We start from the raw sequence: 18,622 nt of genomic DNA on the forward strand, positions 1-18,622 counted from the left end.
CTGTATCTTTAGATATGGCAGCCTAAGTAATTAAACTGTGTTATCTGTTCTATTGTTTTATCTTATATGACTAATTTTAATCTAATATGATCTCAACCTTTGAATACCATATTTTTTGTTTTCTTTTGTGAAATCTTTAAATTGTATTGTGTAAAAGCTTAGTTTTCTTCCAGAAAAACTCTCTATGGGCTAGGTGGCATGTTCTGCTAGGCCAGTTTCTTCCGCTTCATGGTAAAAGATGAAAGATTTATCTTCTTAATGACAGATTGATGCAGATCTGATGGATTCCTGTAAGATTGAGTGCAGAAAGCTTATCTTTAGCTGAAGAAAGGAAGATGAAAGGGGTGCTTAAGGGTCAAAGCTGTATAACTGAGAGGAGACCTTCACATAGCCTTTAAAGGAATACGGAGAACCAACCAGGGCTTCTGACCTAATGTCCAATCCTCATTTTCTTGAGGTGCACCCTGTTGAGTATCTACCTGGATACTGAATGAATGAGGATGGGCTGGCAATTTGGGATTTAGCCGACCAAATTGTATTCTTATTGGCTTAAACCAAATTGCAAAATGATGGTACAACGTGACAAAATTTCATGCTGGCTGGGGCGTCGCCCGGCTAAACAAGCCCCCCCCCCCCGTTGTTTTCACTAGGGAACCAGGGTGAACAGCGAAAAGTCAGCTACTGGAACAAATCTGAAAAAACACCCCAACTCAACATCACCAGAGTTAAAGATTGGTACTATCAACATAAGAAGCCTGAATGGCAAAGAAATGCATCTAGCTGAGGAATTAGATAAGTACTAGATCGATATAATAGGGGTGATTGAAACAAAAAAGATAAAAATTGGTGAAATCTTTCTGAGCAATAAATACAAAATGTTATATTCAGGCAATGACAATCAACGCCATAGTATTCAACACACAATACGAGGCTAATCTTCTTGAATGGCAGTCAGTCTCATGTAGAGTGATGTGGGCAAATATGAGAATGGGGAACTGAACAATGAGACTTATTTGTACCTATGGTCACACAGAAGGTTCTACTAAGGTAGAAGTGGAGGAATTTTTTTGAGGATTTAGAGAAAGCATCTGATACAATGAAAAAGGAAAAGTTAGTCCTTGTTGGGGATCTAAATAGCAGAGTAGGAAATGAATGTCAGACATACAAAAATATTTTGGGAAAATTTGGCAAAAAGAGCAAAGCAAATACCTGTTGGATTTCTGCTCAGGACATAGACTGGTTATTACTAACACCATATTCCAACATAAAAATGTGCACTAATTCAAATGGAGAGAAGAGACAAGAAATAATAAAAATCTCATTGACTAGGTTATTGTTGATAGTGATGTTTTCTCCCTTGTGCAGGACACCAGAGTGTACAGAGGATTTGAAATTGGAAGTGATCACTATTTAGTCTTGAGCAGGATAAAATTGAAATTCATATTGAAAAGAATAACATGTAAGAAAGTTTTAAAGCGAATTAAAGTTGAGCAGCTCTCAGATGTGAACCATAGACTAAAATATGCAAAGATTATTGAAGAAAAAATGAAAGAGTTTGAGAACAGGAACCAAACTTTAGAGATTCAGTGGCAAGCCTTGAAGAAAACCTTGATTGATGCAGCCAGGGAGGCATGTGTTGAGGTTGTCTGCAAGGATAGAAAAATCAGAACTCCATAATGGACACAGGAAGTTAAAGAGGCAGTGAAGGAAAAGTAGAAAGCATATCAAAAGTGCCTGGCAAATAAGTCTACTTTAGCTGAAAAAGACCGAGAGGAAGATTATGATATAGGTGGATTGATATGGTACAAAGTGCGTCAGACGACAGAAATATAAGATCTGAGAATATTGGAGTCTTGATAAGTAACAGACTGATATGGAGGAAAATTGTAGATAGGAAATTAGTAATGATGTAAATTTTTCATGTAGTACTATCATATCCTGTTCATGACTTATTTTTCACGGTATTAACGACACCACAAACACTTTTATCAACAAAGATGTTTTATTAACACTTATATTTCGCTGATTTTCAACTCAGCATCATCAGAGCACAACACACCTTTAAACGCGACAGTGAGTGAGTGAGTGAAACAATATAATTGCAAAAGACGAAAGATCTAAAGTCCTATTTTTTTTTTTTTTTTTTTTTTTTTTTTTTTTTTTTTTTTTTTTTTTTGGCACCCTCTAATGAAAAAAAAAAAAAAAAAAACAGCAGTTATCCAGGAGTTTTTCTTAGGATAGCCATCTCCCAAATTTTTGGCAAATTAATGCAACCATATTTGTTAAGGTTGGGAGAATTCTTCAAAGCCATTGCTGACTCATAAAATAATCTTTCAGATCTATAACGACTCCTAAATAGCACATTCGTTTTCCTCCATCTAATCCTGTGTGAAAGAGTGTCCAAAGTGTGGTCTGCCAGTCCCGACTTGCCATAGTAATAGTAGCAAATGCATCTTTCATGTTCTTCCAGGCAGATGTTCACTGATCTTCCTGTTTTCCCATAATAGGCTAAGTCACAGTCACGCAGAACTTCATACACTCCTGGGTGTGCTAAAAGGTGAAGTTTATCCTTAGGCGAGCGGATCAGAGTTGCCAGCTTGACATGAGGTTTGAAAGTGGTGCGAAGGCCATGTTTCAACAATACTTTGGCTATCTTATCTGATGTACCTCTGATATAGGGAATAGAAATGGTCATGTTGTATTCTTGTGTATTAGGGGAGGGCAGAGTAATGGGCCTATGTAGTATTTTATCTATTTTGTAGTGATTGTAGCCATTGGCTAAGAACGTATGGCGCAGGTATTGGAGTTCAGTGGTCAGAGCTGTATCGTTAGAACAAATGGTTCTGGCTCTGTGTGTAAGTGTTTTTAAAATGCCGTACTGTTAGACTGGATGATGATGTGATTGTTTATGTAGGTATCTTCCTGTGTGTGTAGGCTTTCTGTAAATAGAAGAAGATAGTGATCCATCTGAAAGGCAGGTGACTAATGTGTCAAGAAATGGTAAACAGTTATTTGATTCTTTTTCTACTGTGAAGTGAATTTTGGGGTGTTGGCTGTTTAGGTAGGTGACAAAAGCATCCAAAGTGTCTTGTCCATGGGGCCAGATGGCAAACACGTCATCTACATAGCGTAACCACACTTGTGGCTTGTATGTAGCTGTGGTAAGTACTTTGTTTTCAAAGTGTTCCATGTAAAAATTTGCTAATGGGGGAGAGAGGGGGGAACCCATAGCAGTACCATTAATCTGTTTGTAGAATCCCCTCCCCCCATGTAAAGTAACCTGCAGCCTGCATTCATGATAAATTGAAATAATTCAATTGAAAATCGAATTATTTGAATTGAATTAATTGAATTAAACAATTGAAATAACTCTTGATTTAATCAAGTCTAAATTTCCCCCAGATGTTTTTGAATTATTTCAATTTACCATGATTGCAGGTTACTTTACATGGGGGGGGGGGGAATTCTACCATCAACGCGTAAGCTTATCTGTTAGATTTATTATATCCTGTACACCCCTTGAGGGTACATGGCAGGAATTTGATGATGAGGAAGATAGGACACTGCAATATTAAGAGGTTTTAGAACTTTAACTATACACTCAGAAATCCCTTTAATGTAAGGGAGTAGAATCCAAGTGATATCTAGGACTAGAGACTGGTTGTTAAAACTGTTAAAGGCTTTCTTAATAAAAGATTCATTAAAGCAATTTTGTTTTAAAATCTAGAGAACTGTTTACATTTTAAAACAAAAGTTTGTAATCTACATTTAGAACCTTCAGATATTTTATTTAGTCTTGATATAGTATCTCTTTTCACAAACATTCCTTTGGCAGATACTGTTAGTTTACTTAAATAAGATTTTCCTCCTAATATCATCAAACTGCTTGATTTTGTAATCCACTCTGGTTATTTCAGTTACAAGACAAATTATGCCAACTAGTTGATGGAGCAGCCATGGGTAGTCCTCTCTCTCCTACCCTTACAAATTACTACATGGAGCATTTTGAAGTTCATCTCCTTAAAGACATTTTTCCTAAACCTACAGTATGGTAAAGATATGTAGATGATATATCTGCAATATGGAAAGGTTCATTGTTAGATTTAAAACTGTTTGTTTCAGACATAAACATGATTCATCCAAGAATTCAGTTTATTTTAGAAGTAAAAAGATTGATTAATAAAAAAATATTAAAGCAATTTTTCATAAAAACAGATTGGATATAACTCAATTTGCATTTTTAGATTTCTTAATTTTGTTAACCATATGGTAGTTTACAATTATTTGTTTTTAGAAAAGAAACTCATACTGATTGTTATATCCATGCTAATTCTCATCATCATCATCCTAGTCAAAAGATTGGAATTATTAAAACCCTGTTATTATCTACTCTATATATATAAAAAGATATGCCTAAATTTGAAACGTTTTTATGTCATGTTTTTTTGTCTTACCAGCTTACTAGCCTGGGAGTTGGGTGCTATAGGTGCCAGGGGGGGCAGAGTTCCCTCAGTATATATATATATATTGTATTAAATGTGTTATTTATTAATTTAATTAATAATACATATTTATTAAATGTAATGGATATACTTGTTTTTCATTATACTCCATTATTTTTCTCTGTGTAGTTTGAAATTATTTAAAATGTATTTTATAAAGGCTAAATCCATCTCCAAATTATATTCTAAATTAAATAAACATCTGTTTAAACATATGTTTTGTAATTTTAATATACTTTCTGTATTTTTCCTTATTAGTGAAGAGAAGAAGTTCTATGAATGTCCAATATGCAAGCATGAATTTGATCAAATTGTCGCTTTGAAAGAGCATGTTCATATACATTGTGTTAATGGAGCTTACAGTTGTCCTCATTGCCACAAGGTATGAGAAAAATACATACATACATACATTTAGTGTTGAAGTAAAAGTAACAATTAGTAGTAAATGAGATCTGGTCAAAAAAGTACTTGGATTGGATTTATATTTCCTTATCAGTCCACTGTTATTAAACCATTGAATCTAAAATGTGCAGTACAGTGGTTTTTTCCCATGTCTAAAAGTATGAAGCAATGTATTTGTGTTAAATTTTGTTTAAAATTTTGCACAATGGTTTTTAAAGATAATATTTATTGAAAGTAATGTATGGAGATTACTTTAGTGAGTGGGTGTCAGAAATGTGACCATGTTGAAAAGGGGAGAATGAAGTAACTAATATTAACAATGTAAGGCAGAGTGGGGAAAGCATTATAAAGAATGTAGTGGAATGAGTGAGCAATAATTGAAGTATGAAAAAAGTGACTGAAAGTAATGTGGATGATGAGGTTAGAGTGAAAAGAAAAATAGGGTGCTTATTGCAGAGTCCTTCAGAGGACAAAAATGAGTTCAAGCAACTTAAGAAACAATTGGCATGTGGCACAGGAGGTAGAATGAATGAAAAAGCGTATGGGAAAAGTGTGAAAGAGCAAGAAAATGGTTCTAAGAAGAAGTTATTGTATGGAGATTCTATGATAAAAAGTGCTTTATGAGAATGTGATGAAAGCATGTTTCCCAGGACAAAGATGAAAAATGTTAATGAAGCTGTCAGTTTGCAGAAGGGAGAAGAAAGAGTTGATTGTTTTGGCAGGCATGAATGATTTTAATGGTGAGAAATATGCAGTGAGAGAAAATATGAAAGAGTCGCTAACAGAAGTGAATAAGCAGAATGAGAGAGTGTATTGAGAAGGGCCATGATTGTTAATGAGTTTGTGGGAAGATTGTGTAGGAGCAGTGGTGTGCAGTTTATAGATGTATGGAACAAATTTGATGAATGATATTTGAATGGTTTTGGAGTTAGATGTTTGGAGAGAATTGTGTGAGAAGTTTGAATTGCAAAACCAGGAAAACTAGAAGTACTGGCTGGGATGGAGTGTGGGTTCAGCCACATCTAGGATGTAAGTTAGTGTCTCACATATGAATATTTCTCCTCATCTTTTAATCTCTTCTTGGTAAATAAACTTTTCTTATAATTGTAAAATTGTATTTATACCTTATCTTCTATTGATTTTACCTCTCTTTTATATTATCAGATTATATATTCAGATATAAAATTTTATGCAATATTTGCTAATAGGCAAAGTTTATTATAGATCTTTGAAGAGTACAATCAAATTCGGAAACATATCAGAGCTTTTCATTCTGAACGCCGTTATCCATGCGATAAATGTGATAAAGTGTTTCCAAGGCCAGATAAATTAAAGCTACACATGTTACGTCATTCCGACCACCGAGAATTCCTTTGTGCTAACTGTGGAAAGCAATTCAAACGCAAAGATAAATTAAAGGAACATATGAAACGTATGCATGCACCTGAAAGAGAAGCCCGCATTAATGCAAGAGCTTCAAAACCTCCAGGCTCAAAGAAGTTTGTACCAAAAGTATGTTCAGGTTTCTTTTTTATCAATTCATTTTTTTTATGTAATAAATGTTAAGTGTATGCCTTAAAAATTATATATACAACATAATTGCATTAATACTCATATGCTGTTTGCAACATGTATAAATGAAATTTAGTTTGAACTAAAGCCTTTTGGCTCTTTATTTTAGTAATTACTTTTACCCACTGACTGAGAGTTCGCTTACAAAAAATACATTTCTCTGATATTTCAAGTTCCTAATACTGAACAAGAGTTTTTGCTCTCTTAAGTTTCTGCCTGGTCTCTGAAGAGAACCAACCAGTTCAAAACAGCTGTCAGACCAGTGAAACCTTATCAAAATGGACTAATAAAAGGCAAATATATAGATGCTTGGGCAACGGCTATGTCTTTTAAGTGGTCCACACTAAGACAACTCATGAATGCCGAGGAATGTATTCCTGCAAGCTCTCTGGTCAATTTACAAAACTTTCATAGTTTCTGCATTCGGCTTTGAAATAATGCTCTATCTAATATCCACTTTGCTTATGTAATATGGAAATTAGGTTCTTTGTATATTTTGATTATCTCAGTTTGGTACTGCTGAGGCACATGCATCAAGTTCATTATACTTGCAGCTTGTCTTATGGACAAACTCGAAAATTTGCCAAAATCCATCTGGAAGAATGTAAGAGAGATATATCCACTTTTACAGTTATGGTGGTCTAGTAGACCATGCTCTGGCATGAATCAAATGGGGGGGGGGGGAAACTGCTATTATACTTAAGTGCACTAAGTAATAACAAAAGTTTTTATTTTATTTATTTTTTTTTTATTAGCATCGGATTTAAAAACCAGCCAAACTCAATGATTTTTGAAACTCCCAAATTTATGGAAACTATTTCTTAGACTTTCTGCCCACCAACCTAGGCTGTCTGCTATTGCTAATAGATCCCCCTCCTCCTGCTAGGACTTTAAGCTTTTCTAGCACTTAACTATCACTCCAGAACAGAGATTATCTTATGATTCAAAACTGCAATTTTATCACCTTCACTTAGTGTGGTGGAACAATTTTAGTTCCCTAAATGGAATAAATCTTCTTTCCACTGAGCAATATCATTCCATGTTATGGCTCAGTGCTGAGTTTTCCATAATCACTGGCCTTCAGTTCCATGTATCATTTCCTCACAGAATCTCTCACATAGCTAACTTGTTGATTGCCGCCTGAAGACAGATTTGACACCTAATTCACAAAAATATTTTCTGATGATATGAGCAGATTCAAGTTTTTTCATGTGCTCTTTGTTGCATAGTGACTAAGGTAGTTGTTCCTCAAAAACTTGAGACATTCATTTTCCCTGCTCTTGATGTCATTTCTTAATTAATATCACATTAATTAAGATCAACATTCCCAGGTATAGTAAAACATCCACCATTTTTTTTTTTCTGTCCCTCCACCTCACACCATGTTGCCTCAGAACCATTCTATTTACCCCATGTTTTTCCTTGTATTGATACAGTCCTTCTTACCTGCGCTGCCCTTATCATTCTGAAAAATGTCATACTCCTTTACTTCTGTTCCTGCCAGAATATCATCCTCATCCAATTATCTTTCATTTGTACCAAAAATTTGCATTACTGTTATTGTTTTTATTATCATAAACCTCCAAGGAGCCAAGAACTTATCGACAGAGACTATACATAATCCACACCAGCTGTCATACTTTCTCCTGAGTTCATTCACCACTTCAAGCAAATTGTTCCTCTCACCTCTTAACCACTCACACAAACCTCCATGGATGCCCCCATGTTCTGTAATCCTTTCAGAAGTTTATAGACCTCTCTCAAAGTACCCCTCATCTGCAGTCCACATACTCTCAGTCTGTCTTCATAATCTATTTTTAATAATCATGATATCATCTTTGACCCTCCCCACAGTTTCTTTATTCCATTGATTGACTTCCTTATCTGTACATATCACTGTTTGTTTCAGCATTGCAGTTATCCTCTGAGTTGTATTGAAAGTTTTTGCTATGCAACCTCTGAACTTCAGCATACTATCAAGATTTCTAAATTCCAAGATTCCTAGCATCATCAGTTTCTCCAAGCACGATCTCTTCATTATATTATGCCACTAGAAATCTCATCATGCTAAAGTGCATGCTTTTACACTTACTGCCACTGCATTGATAGTCATTATCTTTGTCCACAGTTCCAACTTATCCAGATCATTGTGAATGTTGCATATTAGTAGCATCCTGGATTATCCTTTTTATCTTTGCATCATCACCACTACTCCAGAGACACTACCAGGTCAGTAGATGAACACATTAGTTTTTGCTTCACTTGGACTTGCATACAAGGCGACTTCAAAAACATTTTTCCTTCTTCTTGATATATATAGTCTGTGTTCCAAAATTGCGTCCTGACTTTCTTTTTTTTCTCAGAATTCCCTAAGAATATATGCTAACTTACAAACCACTAACTTTGATGTGATATCACATTCAGATTCTCTGCAGATGCCTCTCTCTCAAGCAGTGCATAACAATCATTCACAACTCTATGCAAAAACCTGCTTCTCACATCCTTCTTATTCAGCTTCCAGGGATGATCTCTTGCTCTTCCCTAGTCTCCTACCATTTTATGGAAAAATCTCCTCAACGTTAATCCTATAGCAACCACTTACTAGCTTATACATCTCTATCATATCACTCCTCTTCCTCCTATCCACTAGACCAGTGGTTCTCAACTTTTTTCCACTTGTGTATCCCTTTTAAACCCATTTCTATAAATTGTACCCCTTGTTTTTAAAATAGCTGTTTTTAAATACTGACATTTATTGTTCCATAACTAACGTTTTACATTTTGTTTACTTTACTTGTTTTTCCGCCATTACTGATCATTTTTCTTGTACTCCTGAACGGCCCAGCATGTACCCCCGGGGATACGCGTACCACCAGTTGGGAACCAATGCACTAGATGATAAATTGCGTCTTGTCAACCTTTCTTCATATACAACATTCCAAAGATCAGAAACTATCTTAGTCACTCCCCCTCTGGATCCTTTCTAGCATCTCTTTGTCCTTTTGAAAACCAGATGACCATATCTGTGCACAGTAGTCCATATGTGACCTAATCAAGGCCTTATGCAATGGAACCAGAATCTTATTTTTACAAGTCAGTGTCCTCCACACGATTGCCAGAATTCGTTGCATTGTCCTCAAAATTTTGGCAATATGTGCTCTAAATTTTAGATCCTCTTTCACCATCATCCCATGATCTCTTATTCCTCCACCTCCAACAATATTCCCCATCAAGAATAAATTCTACATCCCATCTTTGTTTCCCAAATTTTAAAATCTTGCATTTTGCAACATTGAACTTGCATCCCCACTCCTGTGCCATTCACTTAATCTATTCAAGTCTTCTTGTAAGGCCACAACATATGCTCTACTAATCGTAGTTCATCCATTGCATCATCTGCAAACAACTGAATATCCCATCCAAATCTTCCCCAATATCATTAATATGAAGGTTAAACAGCAATGGCCCTAAAACAGATCCCTGAGGCACACCACTAGTGACTTTCCTCTTCTAGGATATTGCTCCCTCATACACAACTTGTTGATACCTGTCAGACAGCCAATCTCCAATCCAATGCACTGGTCATAATATCCAACCTCCATCTGTTCTAGTTTGTCAAATTATCATGCAGTAATCTATCAAAAGCCTTTACAAAGTCAAGTATACTACTGTGTATCCAACTCCCACATCTAATGCTGCTGTAACCTTAGTGTTATAAGTAAGTAGATTACTAAAACATGACCTCCCTTTAGCAAATCCATGCCGTCATCAAAGATAATACCGCTGTTTTCAACCCAGTTCTCTTCAACACTTTAACCACAACAACATTTCCACACAGATAGGCCTGTAATTTGATGCTTGAGTACTATCGCCTCCCTTACGAAGCAGCACAATCTTGCTTTCCTTCCTCCTTTGGAATTTGACCCAACATAAGATGCATATTAAACAGATTGTCAAGGCAGATGTCAACTCCCTGGCACATTCCTTCAAAACATGTGGTGATACATCATCAAGTCCCACGACCTAATTAATATCGAGTTTGATTAATTCCCCATATACCCCTTCCTCACTTACAGTCAGTCTCTCCACCTCCTCATCCACTGCTCTCAAACTTTCCATTATGTGACATTGTTGAACTTTGAATGAAGGGGATTCATAGGAACCCTAGTTCATCATCGTTTAACAAGAAAAAAGGGGGAAGGAAAAGGGGATTCTCATTTTTGAAAAGTGCTTGCTTCTAGATATGAATTACAGACACCATAAAAAAAAAAATTATAAAAAGAAATATACTGTGTAAGGCCAGTAATGCCGTATGAATTATTGTTAATCTGGATAATTGAAGAAAATAGATGATAAAAGAAATATATTGTATAAGGCCAGTAATACCGCATGAATTATGGTTAATCTGGATAAAAAAAAAAAATAAAATAAAATAAAAATAGATGATAAAAGAAATATATTGTGTAAGGCCAGTAGTATCGTATGAATTATGGTTAATTGATTGAAGAAAATAGAGTATAAAAGAAATGTATTGTGTAAGGCCAGTAATACCATATGAATTATGATTAATCTGGATAAAAAAAATTAAAAAAAAAAAATAGATGATAAAAGAAATATATTGTGTAAGGCCAGTAGTATCATATAAATAGAATTTTATTTTGGTTAGAATTGGAATTATATGTTTGTACAATGACTTGAAAAATTCACTGTAAACAAAGGCTCAAAGGTCACGGGAGTGCTGACTAAAGGAAGAGGAAAACCCCCAGGCCGTCGCGTTCTCAAAACCACATGGAGTAGCATGACATGAAAGAGAAATACAATGCTGAGCGAGACACAGAAGGGAGGAATGCTGTGCGTTGGGCGAGCTACGTAGGGTGAAGGTATAAAAGGGTCAGCAACCCCCCCCCCCCCCCCTTGCTCTCTTATCTCTTTGGCAGTCGTCTTGTGCTTAACCCATGGTCCACGGGTACCCGCTCGGCAGATGGAGCAGCTCTGTCCCATAGAGCTTGGAACGAAGGATGATCAGAGATAACCTCTATTCAGTGGCCAATGAACGCAGATAATATTTGCTGGTCAAGTGCTGATGAGGATACGTGCCTTTATTCTCATACAGAAGGGCATAGCCCTATCCATTTTGGTGTGCAGCCTACACTATGAAATAGGAGCAAGAATATAACCACAGCCATACTCAGAGAGAATCAACAGTGCAGGAGTCTTGCAAAGTTTCCCAGGAGCAGAAAGAGATATCCAAGTGAGCACATCGATCGATCTGACCGAAGAATGATTGGAATTGAAGGAGGCTATCAGAAGCTGGAGAAACAAGTATAACAAAGCCCTGGTGTATGGTAATGTAGAACTTTTCTTTTCATGTCATTTATAAGGGATCCTTGAGAATTGTGAATGAAGTAAAGAGACATTAAGGAACAGAGACTTTGATTAAACTTAGAAGGGAACTGTAGTGCCTTAACTAGTGATGACGACCATGTTGTGTTAACCCTTGTATTGGTTAAAGTATTGCAGAAATGTTTAAGAGAGAATAGAGCGTGGTCTAGTTTGAACACAATGAGTTCCATTATGTATTTAGTTGTTGAAGTGAAGGTAAAGCAGTATATTTCTAAGAAAGTTTAGCTTGTATGTAGTACATGGAATTTGTTGTTTTAGTGTTCTCATTAATTTAAGGGTCAATCGTTGAAATTTACTTGAACGATTTATATGGCTTGAATTTAGTATGTGTTGTTTTGTATTGTATATTGCATTAGTATGTTCAGTATGTCCATTAAGCCTTAGCTATATTTAACTCCCTGCCTTTTTTCTGAGTAAAAAAATCCGATGCACCACCTGCAACAAGGATATACAAATCTAAGCAGGAAAAAAGGAAGTCCGATTCAGGTCACGACTGCATATTACTAGTCACCATTGTATATCTTTGGAATCACTTCTCGGTTAAAGTACCTTATTTAACCCTATTACTTTAGGTGGTGCAGCAAAAAAATAAATTATCTTAGAGTTTGCGAGAAGCGAGATTCCAAAGACCTTGCATTGCTAGTCTTGGCTCAACCCAGAGACAATTCCTTTGTGTTCAGAGATACCACGTGACTTCCCGAATGAGACTTGACGTGTGATACATAGGTACAATAAGAAATTATGGAGAAAGGGACACAACAACATTCACAGGGATGAAAGACCTTTAAGAACTGCTCATTAAACATCTGAACTATATCCTCCATATCAGTTATCCTTATATACCATTTTTGTCAATCAATGTCATTCTTCCATAATCATTCTTTTTTTGCTGACTACATATCAAAAGAACTCCCTGAGATTTTTTTTACTTCATTAGCAAACTCCTGTTCATGTTGAACCTTTCCTATCCTTACCAACCGAGTCACTCTTCTTGCCTTTTCTTTGTATTCCTCATGAAATGGATTATTACCACTCCTTTTATGTTGCCTCTGTAATGCCTTTGTTCTCTGTTTAATCTCTTCATTCACCCATTTCACACCTACCTGATTTAATTTTCTGAAGAAAGAATTATTATGGTCATCATCATCATCAAATTCCTGACATTTACCCTAAAGGGGTGTACGGGATATGATAGTACTACATGAAAAATTTACATCATTACTAATTTCCTACCTACAATTTTCTGCCAAATCAATCTGTTACTGTCAAAGCTACAACCTTGTCAGATCTTATATTTATATATCTATCTTCTAAGGTACTTTTTACCATATCAATCCACCTATATCTTGGTCTTCTCTGGGTCTTTTTCCTGGCAACCTAGCAGAGAACACTTGTTTGGCTAATCTTTCCTCGCCCATTCTGTTTAAGTGACCATACCACCTGAGATTACCTCTGCTAATGTAATCCTGGATGCTGACAATGTCAAGTTCTTTCCTAATATACTCATGTTTAATATGATGTTGCCATTGATGCCATCTGTTCACGCCCCCTAATCTTTCTCAGGACTCTAATATCTGTGGGCTCCAGTCTTTGGTCAATTGTTCTACTTCTGACCCAGCTCTCGGAGCCATAAGTTAAAATTGGTTTGAACACTGCCTGTATACAGCTAATTTAGTGTTTTGACTAATTTCTCTCTTATTCCATATACATTTATTCAGTTGACTTCCTACCATACCAGCTTTGTTGATTCTGTTGTCTATTTCCATATTTAATTTACCATCTTCACTAAAAATCGTGCCTAAGTAGCTGAAATGTTTTACTTATTCTATGGGTTCTCCATTCACAATGCAGCTGATATTTTCAATGCTTTCGCCTATTTTCATTATCTTTGTCTTTTTATTGCTGACCTTCATACCATATCTATCACAATAGTTATTCAATTTAGTCAAGGAATCTTGCAGACTTGTAGCAGATTTATTTAGAAGTATAACATCATCTGCATAAATCAAGGAACTGACATTAACATCTCCAATTTTGATATCATGTTTAATACCACTTTCCTTCATAATGTAATCCATATAGATAATGAATAACAGAAGTGATAATGTACATCCTTGTCTGACACCAGATTTAACATTAAACCATCACCCTGTACCCCCCCCCCTCAGTGTTAATCTTCAGGAGAAAAACGTTACCGAGAGATTGAATTCCTCATGGCATTATTATCCACGTTCAAAATAAAGGCTGGATGGACAAACAGGAATGAAATTATGGATACAGAAGATATGGGCGAAACGTCTAGGTGCGTTGTTTAAAAAGCCTGCGATGTTAGTGTAGGATCAATTCAGAGCACATTAAACAGAATCAACCAAGAGCTTCTAAAAGAAATGAATACAGCTAATCCATCCAAGTCAATTGCAACCCTTGGATGGATCTGTTAATAAACCATTCAAAAGTTTTATGCTGGAAGATTGGAACAAATGGATGACAAAGCCAAATTATGATGTTACAGCAACAAGACGTATGAAACGGCCAACAATTTCAGAAGTATATACCTGTGTAAAAAATTCATGGGAAGCTGTGAAAGAAGAGACGATTATAAAGTCATTTAAGTAATGCGATGGATGGTACCGAAGATGACGCAGTTTTTGAAGGGAGTGACAACAATAGTTGAGGTGAAAGTAATACGAACGGTGACACATTAACGACACCAGCGATAGTACCGAGAGTAAAGATGAACTGAATATTGCTAATACAAATGATTGTAACAATAAATAAAAATTAAGTATGACTTTGTAAATATCTTTATATAATAAAATATTTTTTTCTAAAAATCATCTCATAAATTTGGGATGCGTCTTATCATCCTAAAAATATGATAATTGCTCCATTCTTCAAGGATATCTTTTTCTCCTGTTTTCATGTCATCTTTATCATCTCTAATTCCTTTTACAACACTCTTTCCTCCATTTCTGAGCTTCTTAATTCAGAATATCCTGCCACCTTGATATTTATTTTCTATGTTCTTGCCAAAGTCCTCCCATGACTTTTGTTCATCCAGTTTTACACATTGTTTAGCTTTCTTACATTTGTCTCTGTATTCTCTAAGAGCACAAGCTGACTTATTTGCCAGAAACTTTTGATATGCTTTCTTCTTTTCTTTCACTGCTTCTTTAACTTCCTGTGTCCACCATGGAGTTCTGATTTTTCTATCCTTGCAAACAACCTGATCACATGCATCTCTGGCTGAATCAGTCAGGGTTTTCTTTAAGGCTTGCCACTGAATATCCAAGGTTTGGTTCCTGTTCTCAAACTCTTTCATTTTTTCTTCAATAAACTTTGTGTATTTTTGTCTACAGCTCACATCTGAGAGCTGCTCAACTTTTATTCGCTTTAAAACTTTCTTACATGTTATTCTTTTCAATATGAAATTCAATTTTATCCTGCTCAAGACTAAATAGTGATCACTTCCAATTTCAAATCCTCTGTACACCCTGGTGTCCTTCACCAGGGAGAAAACATTACTATCAACAATAACATAGTCAATGAGACTTTCTTATTCCTTGCCTCTTCTCTCCATGTGAATTTATGCACATTTTTATGTTGGAACATGGTGTTAGTAATAAGGAGTCCATGTCCTGAGCAGAAATCCATCAGGTACTTGTCATTATTATTAGCTTTGCTCTTTTCACCAAATTTTCCCGAAATATTTTTGTATGTCTGACAATCATTTCCTACTCTGCTATTTAGATCTCCAACAAGGACCAACTTTTCCTTTTTCATTGTGTCAGTAGCTTTCTCTAGAGCCTCAAAAAATTCTTCCACTTCTACCTTAGTAGAGCCTTCTGTGGAACCATAGGAACAGTTAAGTCTCATTGTCCAGTTTTCCATTCTGATATTTGCCCAAATCACTGTATTTGAGACTGCCTTCCATTCAAGAAGATTAGTCTCATATTTAGTGTTGAATACCATGGCTACTCCTTCTTTTCCTTGATTGGCATTGCCTGAATATAACATTATGTATTTATTGCTCAGAAAGATCTCACCAGTTTTTGTCTTTTTTGTTTCAGTCCCTCCCTATTATGTCGATCTGGTACTTATCCACTTCCTCAGCTAGCTCCATTTCTTTGCCATTCAGGCTTCTTATGTTGATATTACCGATCTTGAACTCTGGTGATGTTGAGTTGGGGTAAGTTTTAGGATTTGTTCCAGTAGCCGACTTTTCGCTGTTTGCCCTGGCGAATACAGCAGAAGCCTTGTTTAACCGGGTGACGCCCCACCCGGCATGAAATTCTGTCATGTTGTACCATCATTTGAAATTATTTTGGTTTAAGCCAAGAAGAATACAATTTGTTCGGTTTAATCTCAAATTGTCAGCCCATCCTCATCCGTTCAGTATCCAGGTTGATACCTAACACCACGAGAAGGTGAGGATTGGACATTAGGTCCGAAGCCCTGTTGTTTCTCTGCATTCCTTTGAAGGCTATGTGGAAGTCTCCTCTCAGTTATATAGCTTTGACCCTTAAGCACCGCAAAAAAATGAATAACTTTGATATCAATATGCCTGCCTGGTTGCATATCCATGAATACATTTAGACATTGATTATACTAGATAGTTCTCTCAATGTCACCCAAACACCAATGATCTCCTTTCAACCCAACGCCTCATTCCATGCCACAGCTCCAAGCTCTCTCATGAGCTTCTCATAATACCCGCCTTGTAGTTCCACATATATCCTTTCCTCACAGAAATCCTCACATGTCTGGCAACCACCTAGGTAAACACTTCATGGTCACTGGCTGATCTTCTCTGGCTGATTTTCCTGTATGTGAGATGAATATTAATTGAATTGAGTGGCCAGCACACTCCCCAGATCTCAATCCCATAGAAAACTTTTGGAATGCAACAGGGAGATACATTGCTCCTTGAAATTCTCCACCGGAAAACAAAAAAGGACTTATCCTTGCTTTGAAAGAGGAGTGGGCCAGTCTGCCTGAAAAACTCCTGAATTACTTGGTGCTAAGCATAGTATGATGTTGTGAGAGCTACATCACAGTTCAGGGTTGACATATTCCATACTGAAACGTCTCTCTCTGCATATTTTCTGTAAACACTGTATATTAATTCCTTAACTACATTTTTAGAAAATTTGTAACTTTTGCCAAAAACATTGCAATTTAATTTGCACAAAATTAATAACACATTTTTTGTATAATATAATTTATTAGTATACTGACAATAAATTTATGTTCGCATTTGGCTGTAGTCTTGAAAATTTTTTATATATATATATATAGGTAAAAATGTAGTTCGTCCTTAGTTTTTGGACACCAGTGTGTGTGTGTGTAGTGAAATGATCCATCCATATATATATATATATATATATATATATATATATATATATATATATATATATATTTCATAATTACTCACCTTGTAGATTCTTGTGTGTGTGTATATATATACACACACACACACACGCAAATCTCCAAGGTGAGTAATTATGAAAAGCTCTATAGACAGGTTTGACTTTGAAGACAAGAGGTTGATAAGTATGAGACTTTGAATAAAACACAGCTGACACAGGCAGTGGATAAATGAATACTGAGAATGAGGCAAATAAGCTGTAGTGTGAAATGAATGAGCAGCAAAATTAGGTATGTTGGGGGAGGGATGGGGCTTGTTGTGGAGAAGATATACAATAGCAGGAAATGACCAAATGTAGATGAGTATCACTTGCAAGGCTAGAAAATTAACAAAGCTTGGGGGGGGGGGGGGGGGGCAATTGTCAGGCCAAAGAAAATCCACGATTTTTCTTCCCTTATAGCAAGCAAGACGAAGAATGACTGTAATTGTGACACTAGTAAAAATGTGATTGTTATAAACTATAAACTGACCACTGCAGAAGATATAATGAAGTTCTCAATTTTAATCATCTGAAAAATAACTATGTACTCCATTTCAATCCCTCTCAATATCAACTTAAGTTAAATAGTAGGCCCCAAAACAGATCCCAACATCACTAGTGAATTTCCTATTTAGGACACTGATCCCTATATGCAACTTGCCCATCAGACATCCAGTCTCCCATCCCGCTGAGTTATCTGTTATAACATATCCATTAAAATGTAATTACAAACTTGTCGTGATTATCTATCAAAGGCCTTTTTCAAAATCTAAATATAACACTGCATGTGAAATTTCCCTTATCCATATGCATTTCTCACCTTGTAATGTGTTAATAGAATTATAAAGCATGATCTCCCTTTAACAAGCATGCCAATCATCAAAGAGAATGCTGCTATTAAGATACTAGCTCTTGTCAACCTCTCAGATGTCTTAACCACACCCCTTGACAGACAGATTGACTCATAATTTGAACATGCAGTCTTGTGACCTTTTTTGTCAAGTGAACAATCTTTCTACTCTTTTGATTGAGAGGACAAAATTCTCCTTAAACAAGGCACTGTAATATTAATGTATGAATGCACTGTAATATACCCTCAGAATACATGATGATATGTCACTCCTGCCTTTTATCTATTCGCTCTGCATGATGTCACACAAGGATGAAACACATTAATGACTTTTTTTTTTGTCATCCTTATAGTCATGTTTTTGCCTGATTGGCAAAAAAATAATTATAAGAATGAAATAATGATTATTAAATAATTATAATGATTATCGTTGAAATTAACCTGGTTGGCTAATTTCAACTCCTACATCACTGTTTTCTGCCCTT

The 18,622-nt window shown here is 35.8% G+C and overlaps 1 protein-coding gene across 3 annotated transcripts in view; it reads left to right on the forward strand.

Moving 5' to 3' along the window:
- Positions 1–18,622, forward strand: part of LOC150093934 (uncharacterized) — a 513,542-nt gene that overhangs the window by 423,135 nt on the left and 71,785 nt on the right. For all 3 annotated transcript variants that reach the window (XM_090412955.1, XM_090412957.1, XM_090412956.1), the window contains exons 18-19: positions 4,761–4,884; positions 6,129–6,416. In XM_090412955.1, coding sequence (XP_090269081.1) covers positions 4,761–4,884; positions 6,129–6,416 — 412 coding nt within the window. The remainder of the gene's footprint in view (positions 1–4,760; positions 4,885–6,128; positions 6,417–18,622) is intronic.

This window comes from Typopeltis vanoorti, chromosome 23 (genome assembly GCF_054136105.1).
Source record: "Typopeltis vanoorti isolate ZY-2024b chromosome 23, IOZ_Tvanoo_1.0, whole genome shotgun sequence".
NCBI classification, from domain to species: Eukaryota; Metazoa; Arthropoda; class Arachnida; order Uropygi; family Thelyphonidae; genus Typopeltis; species Typopeltis vanoorti.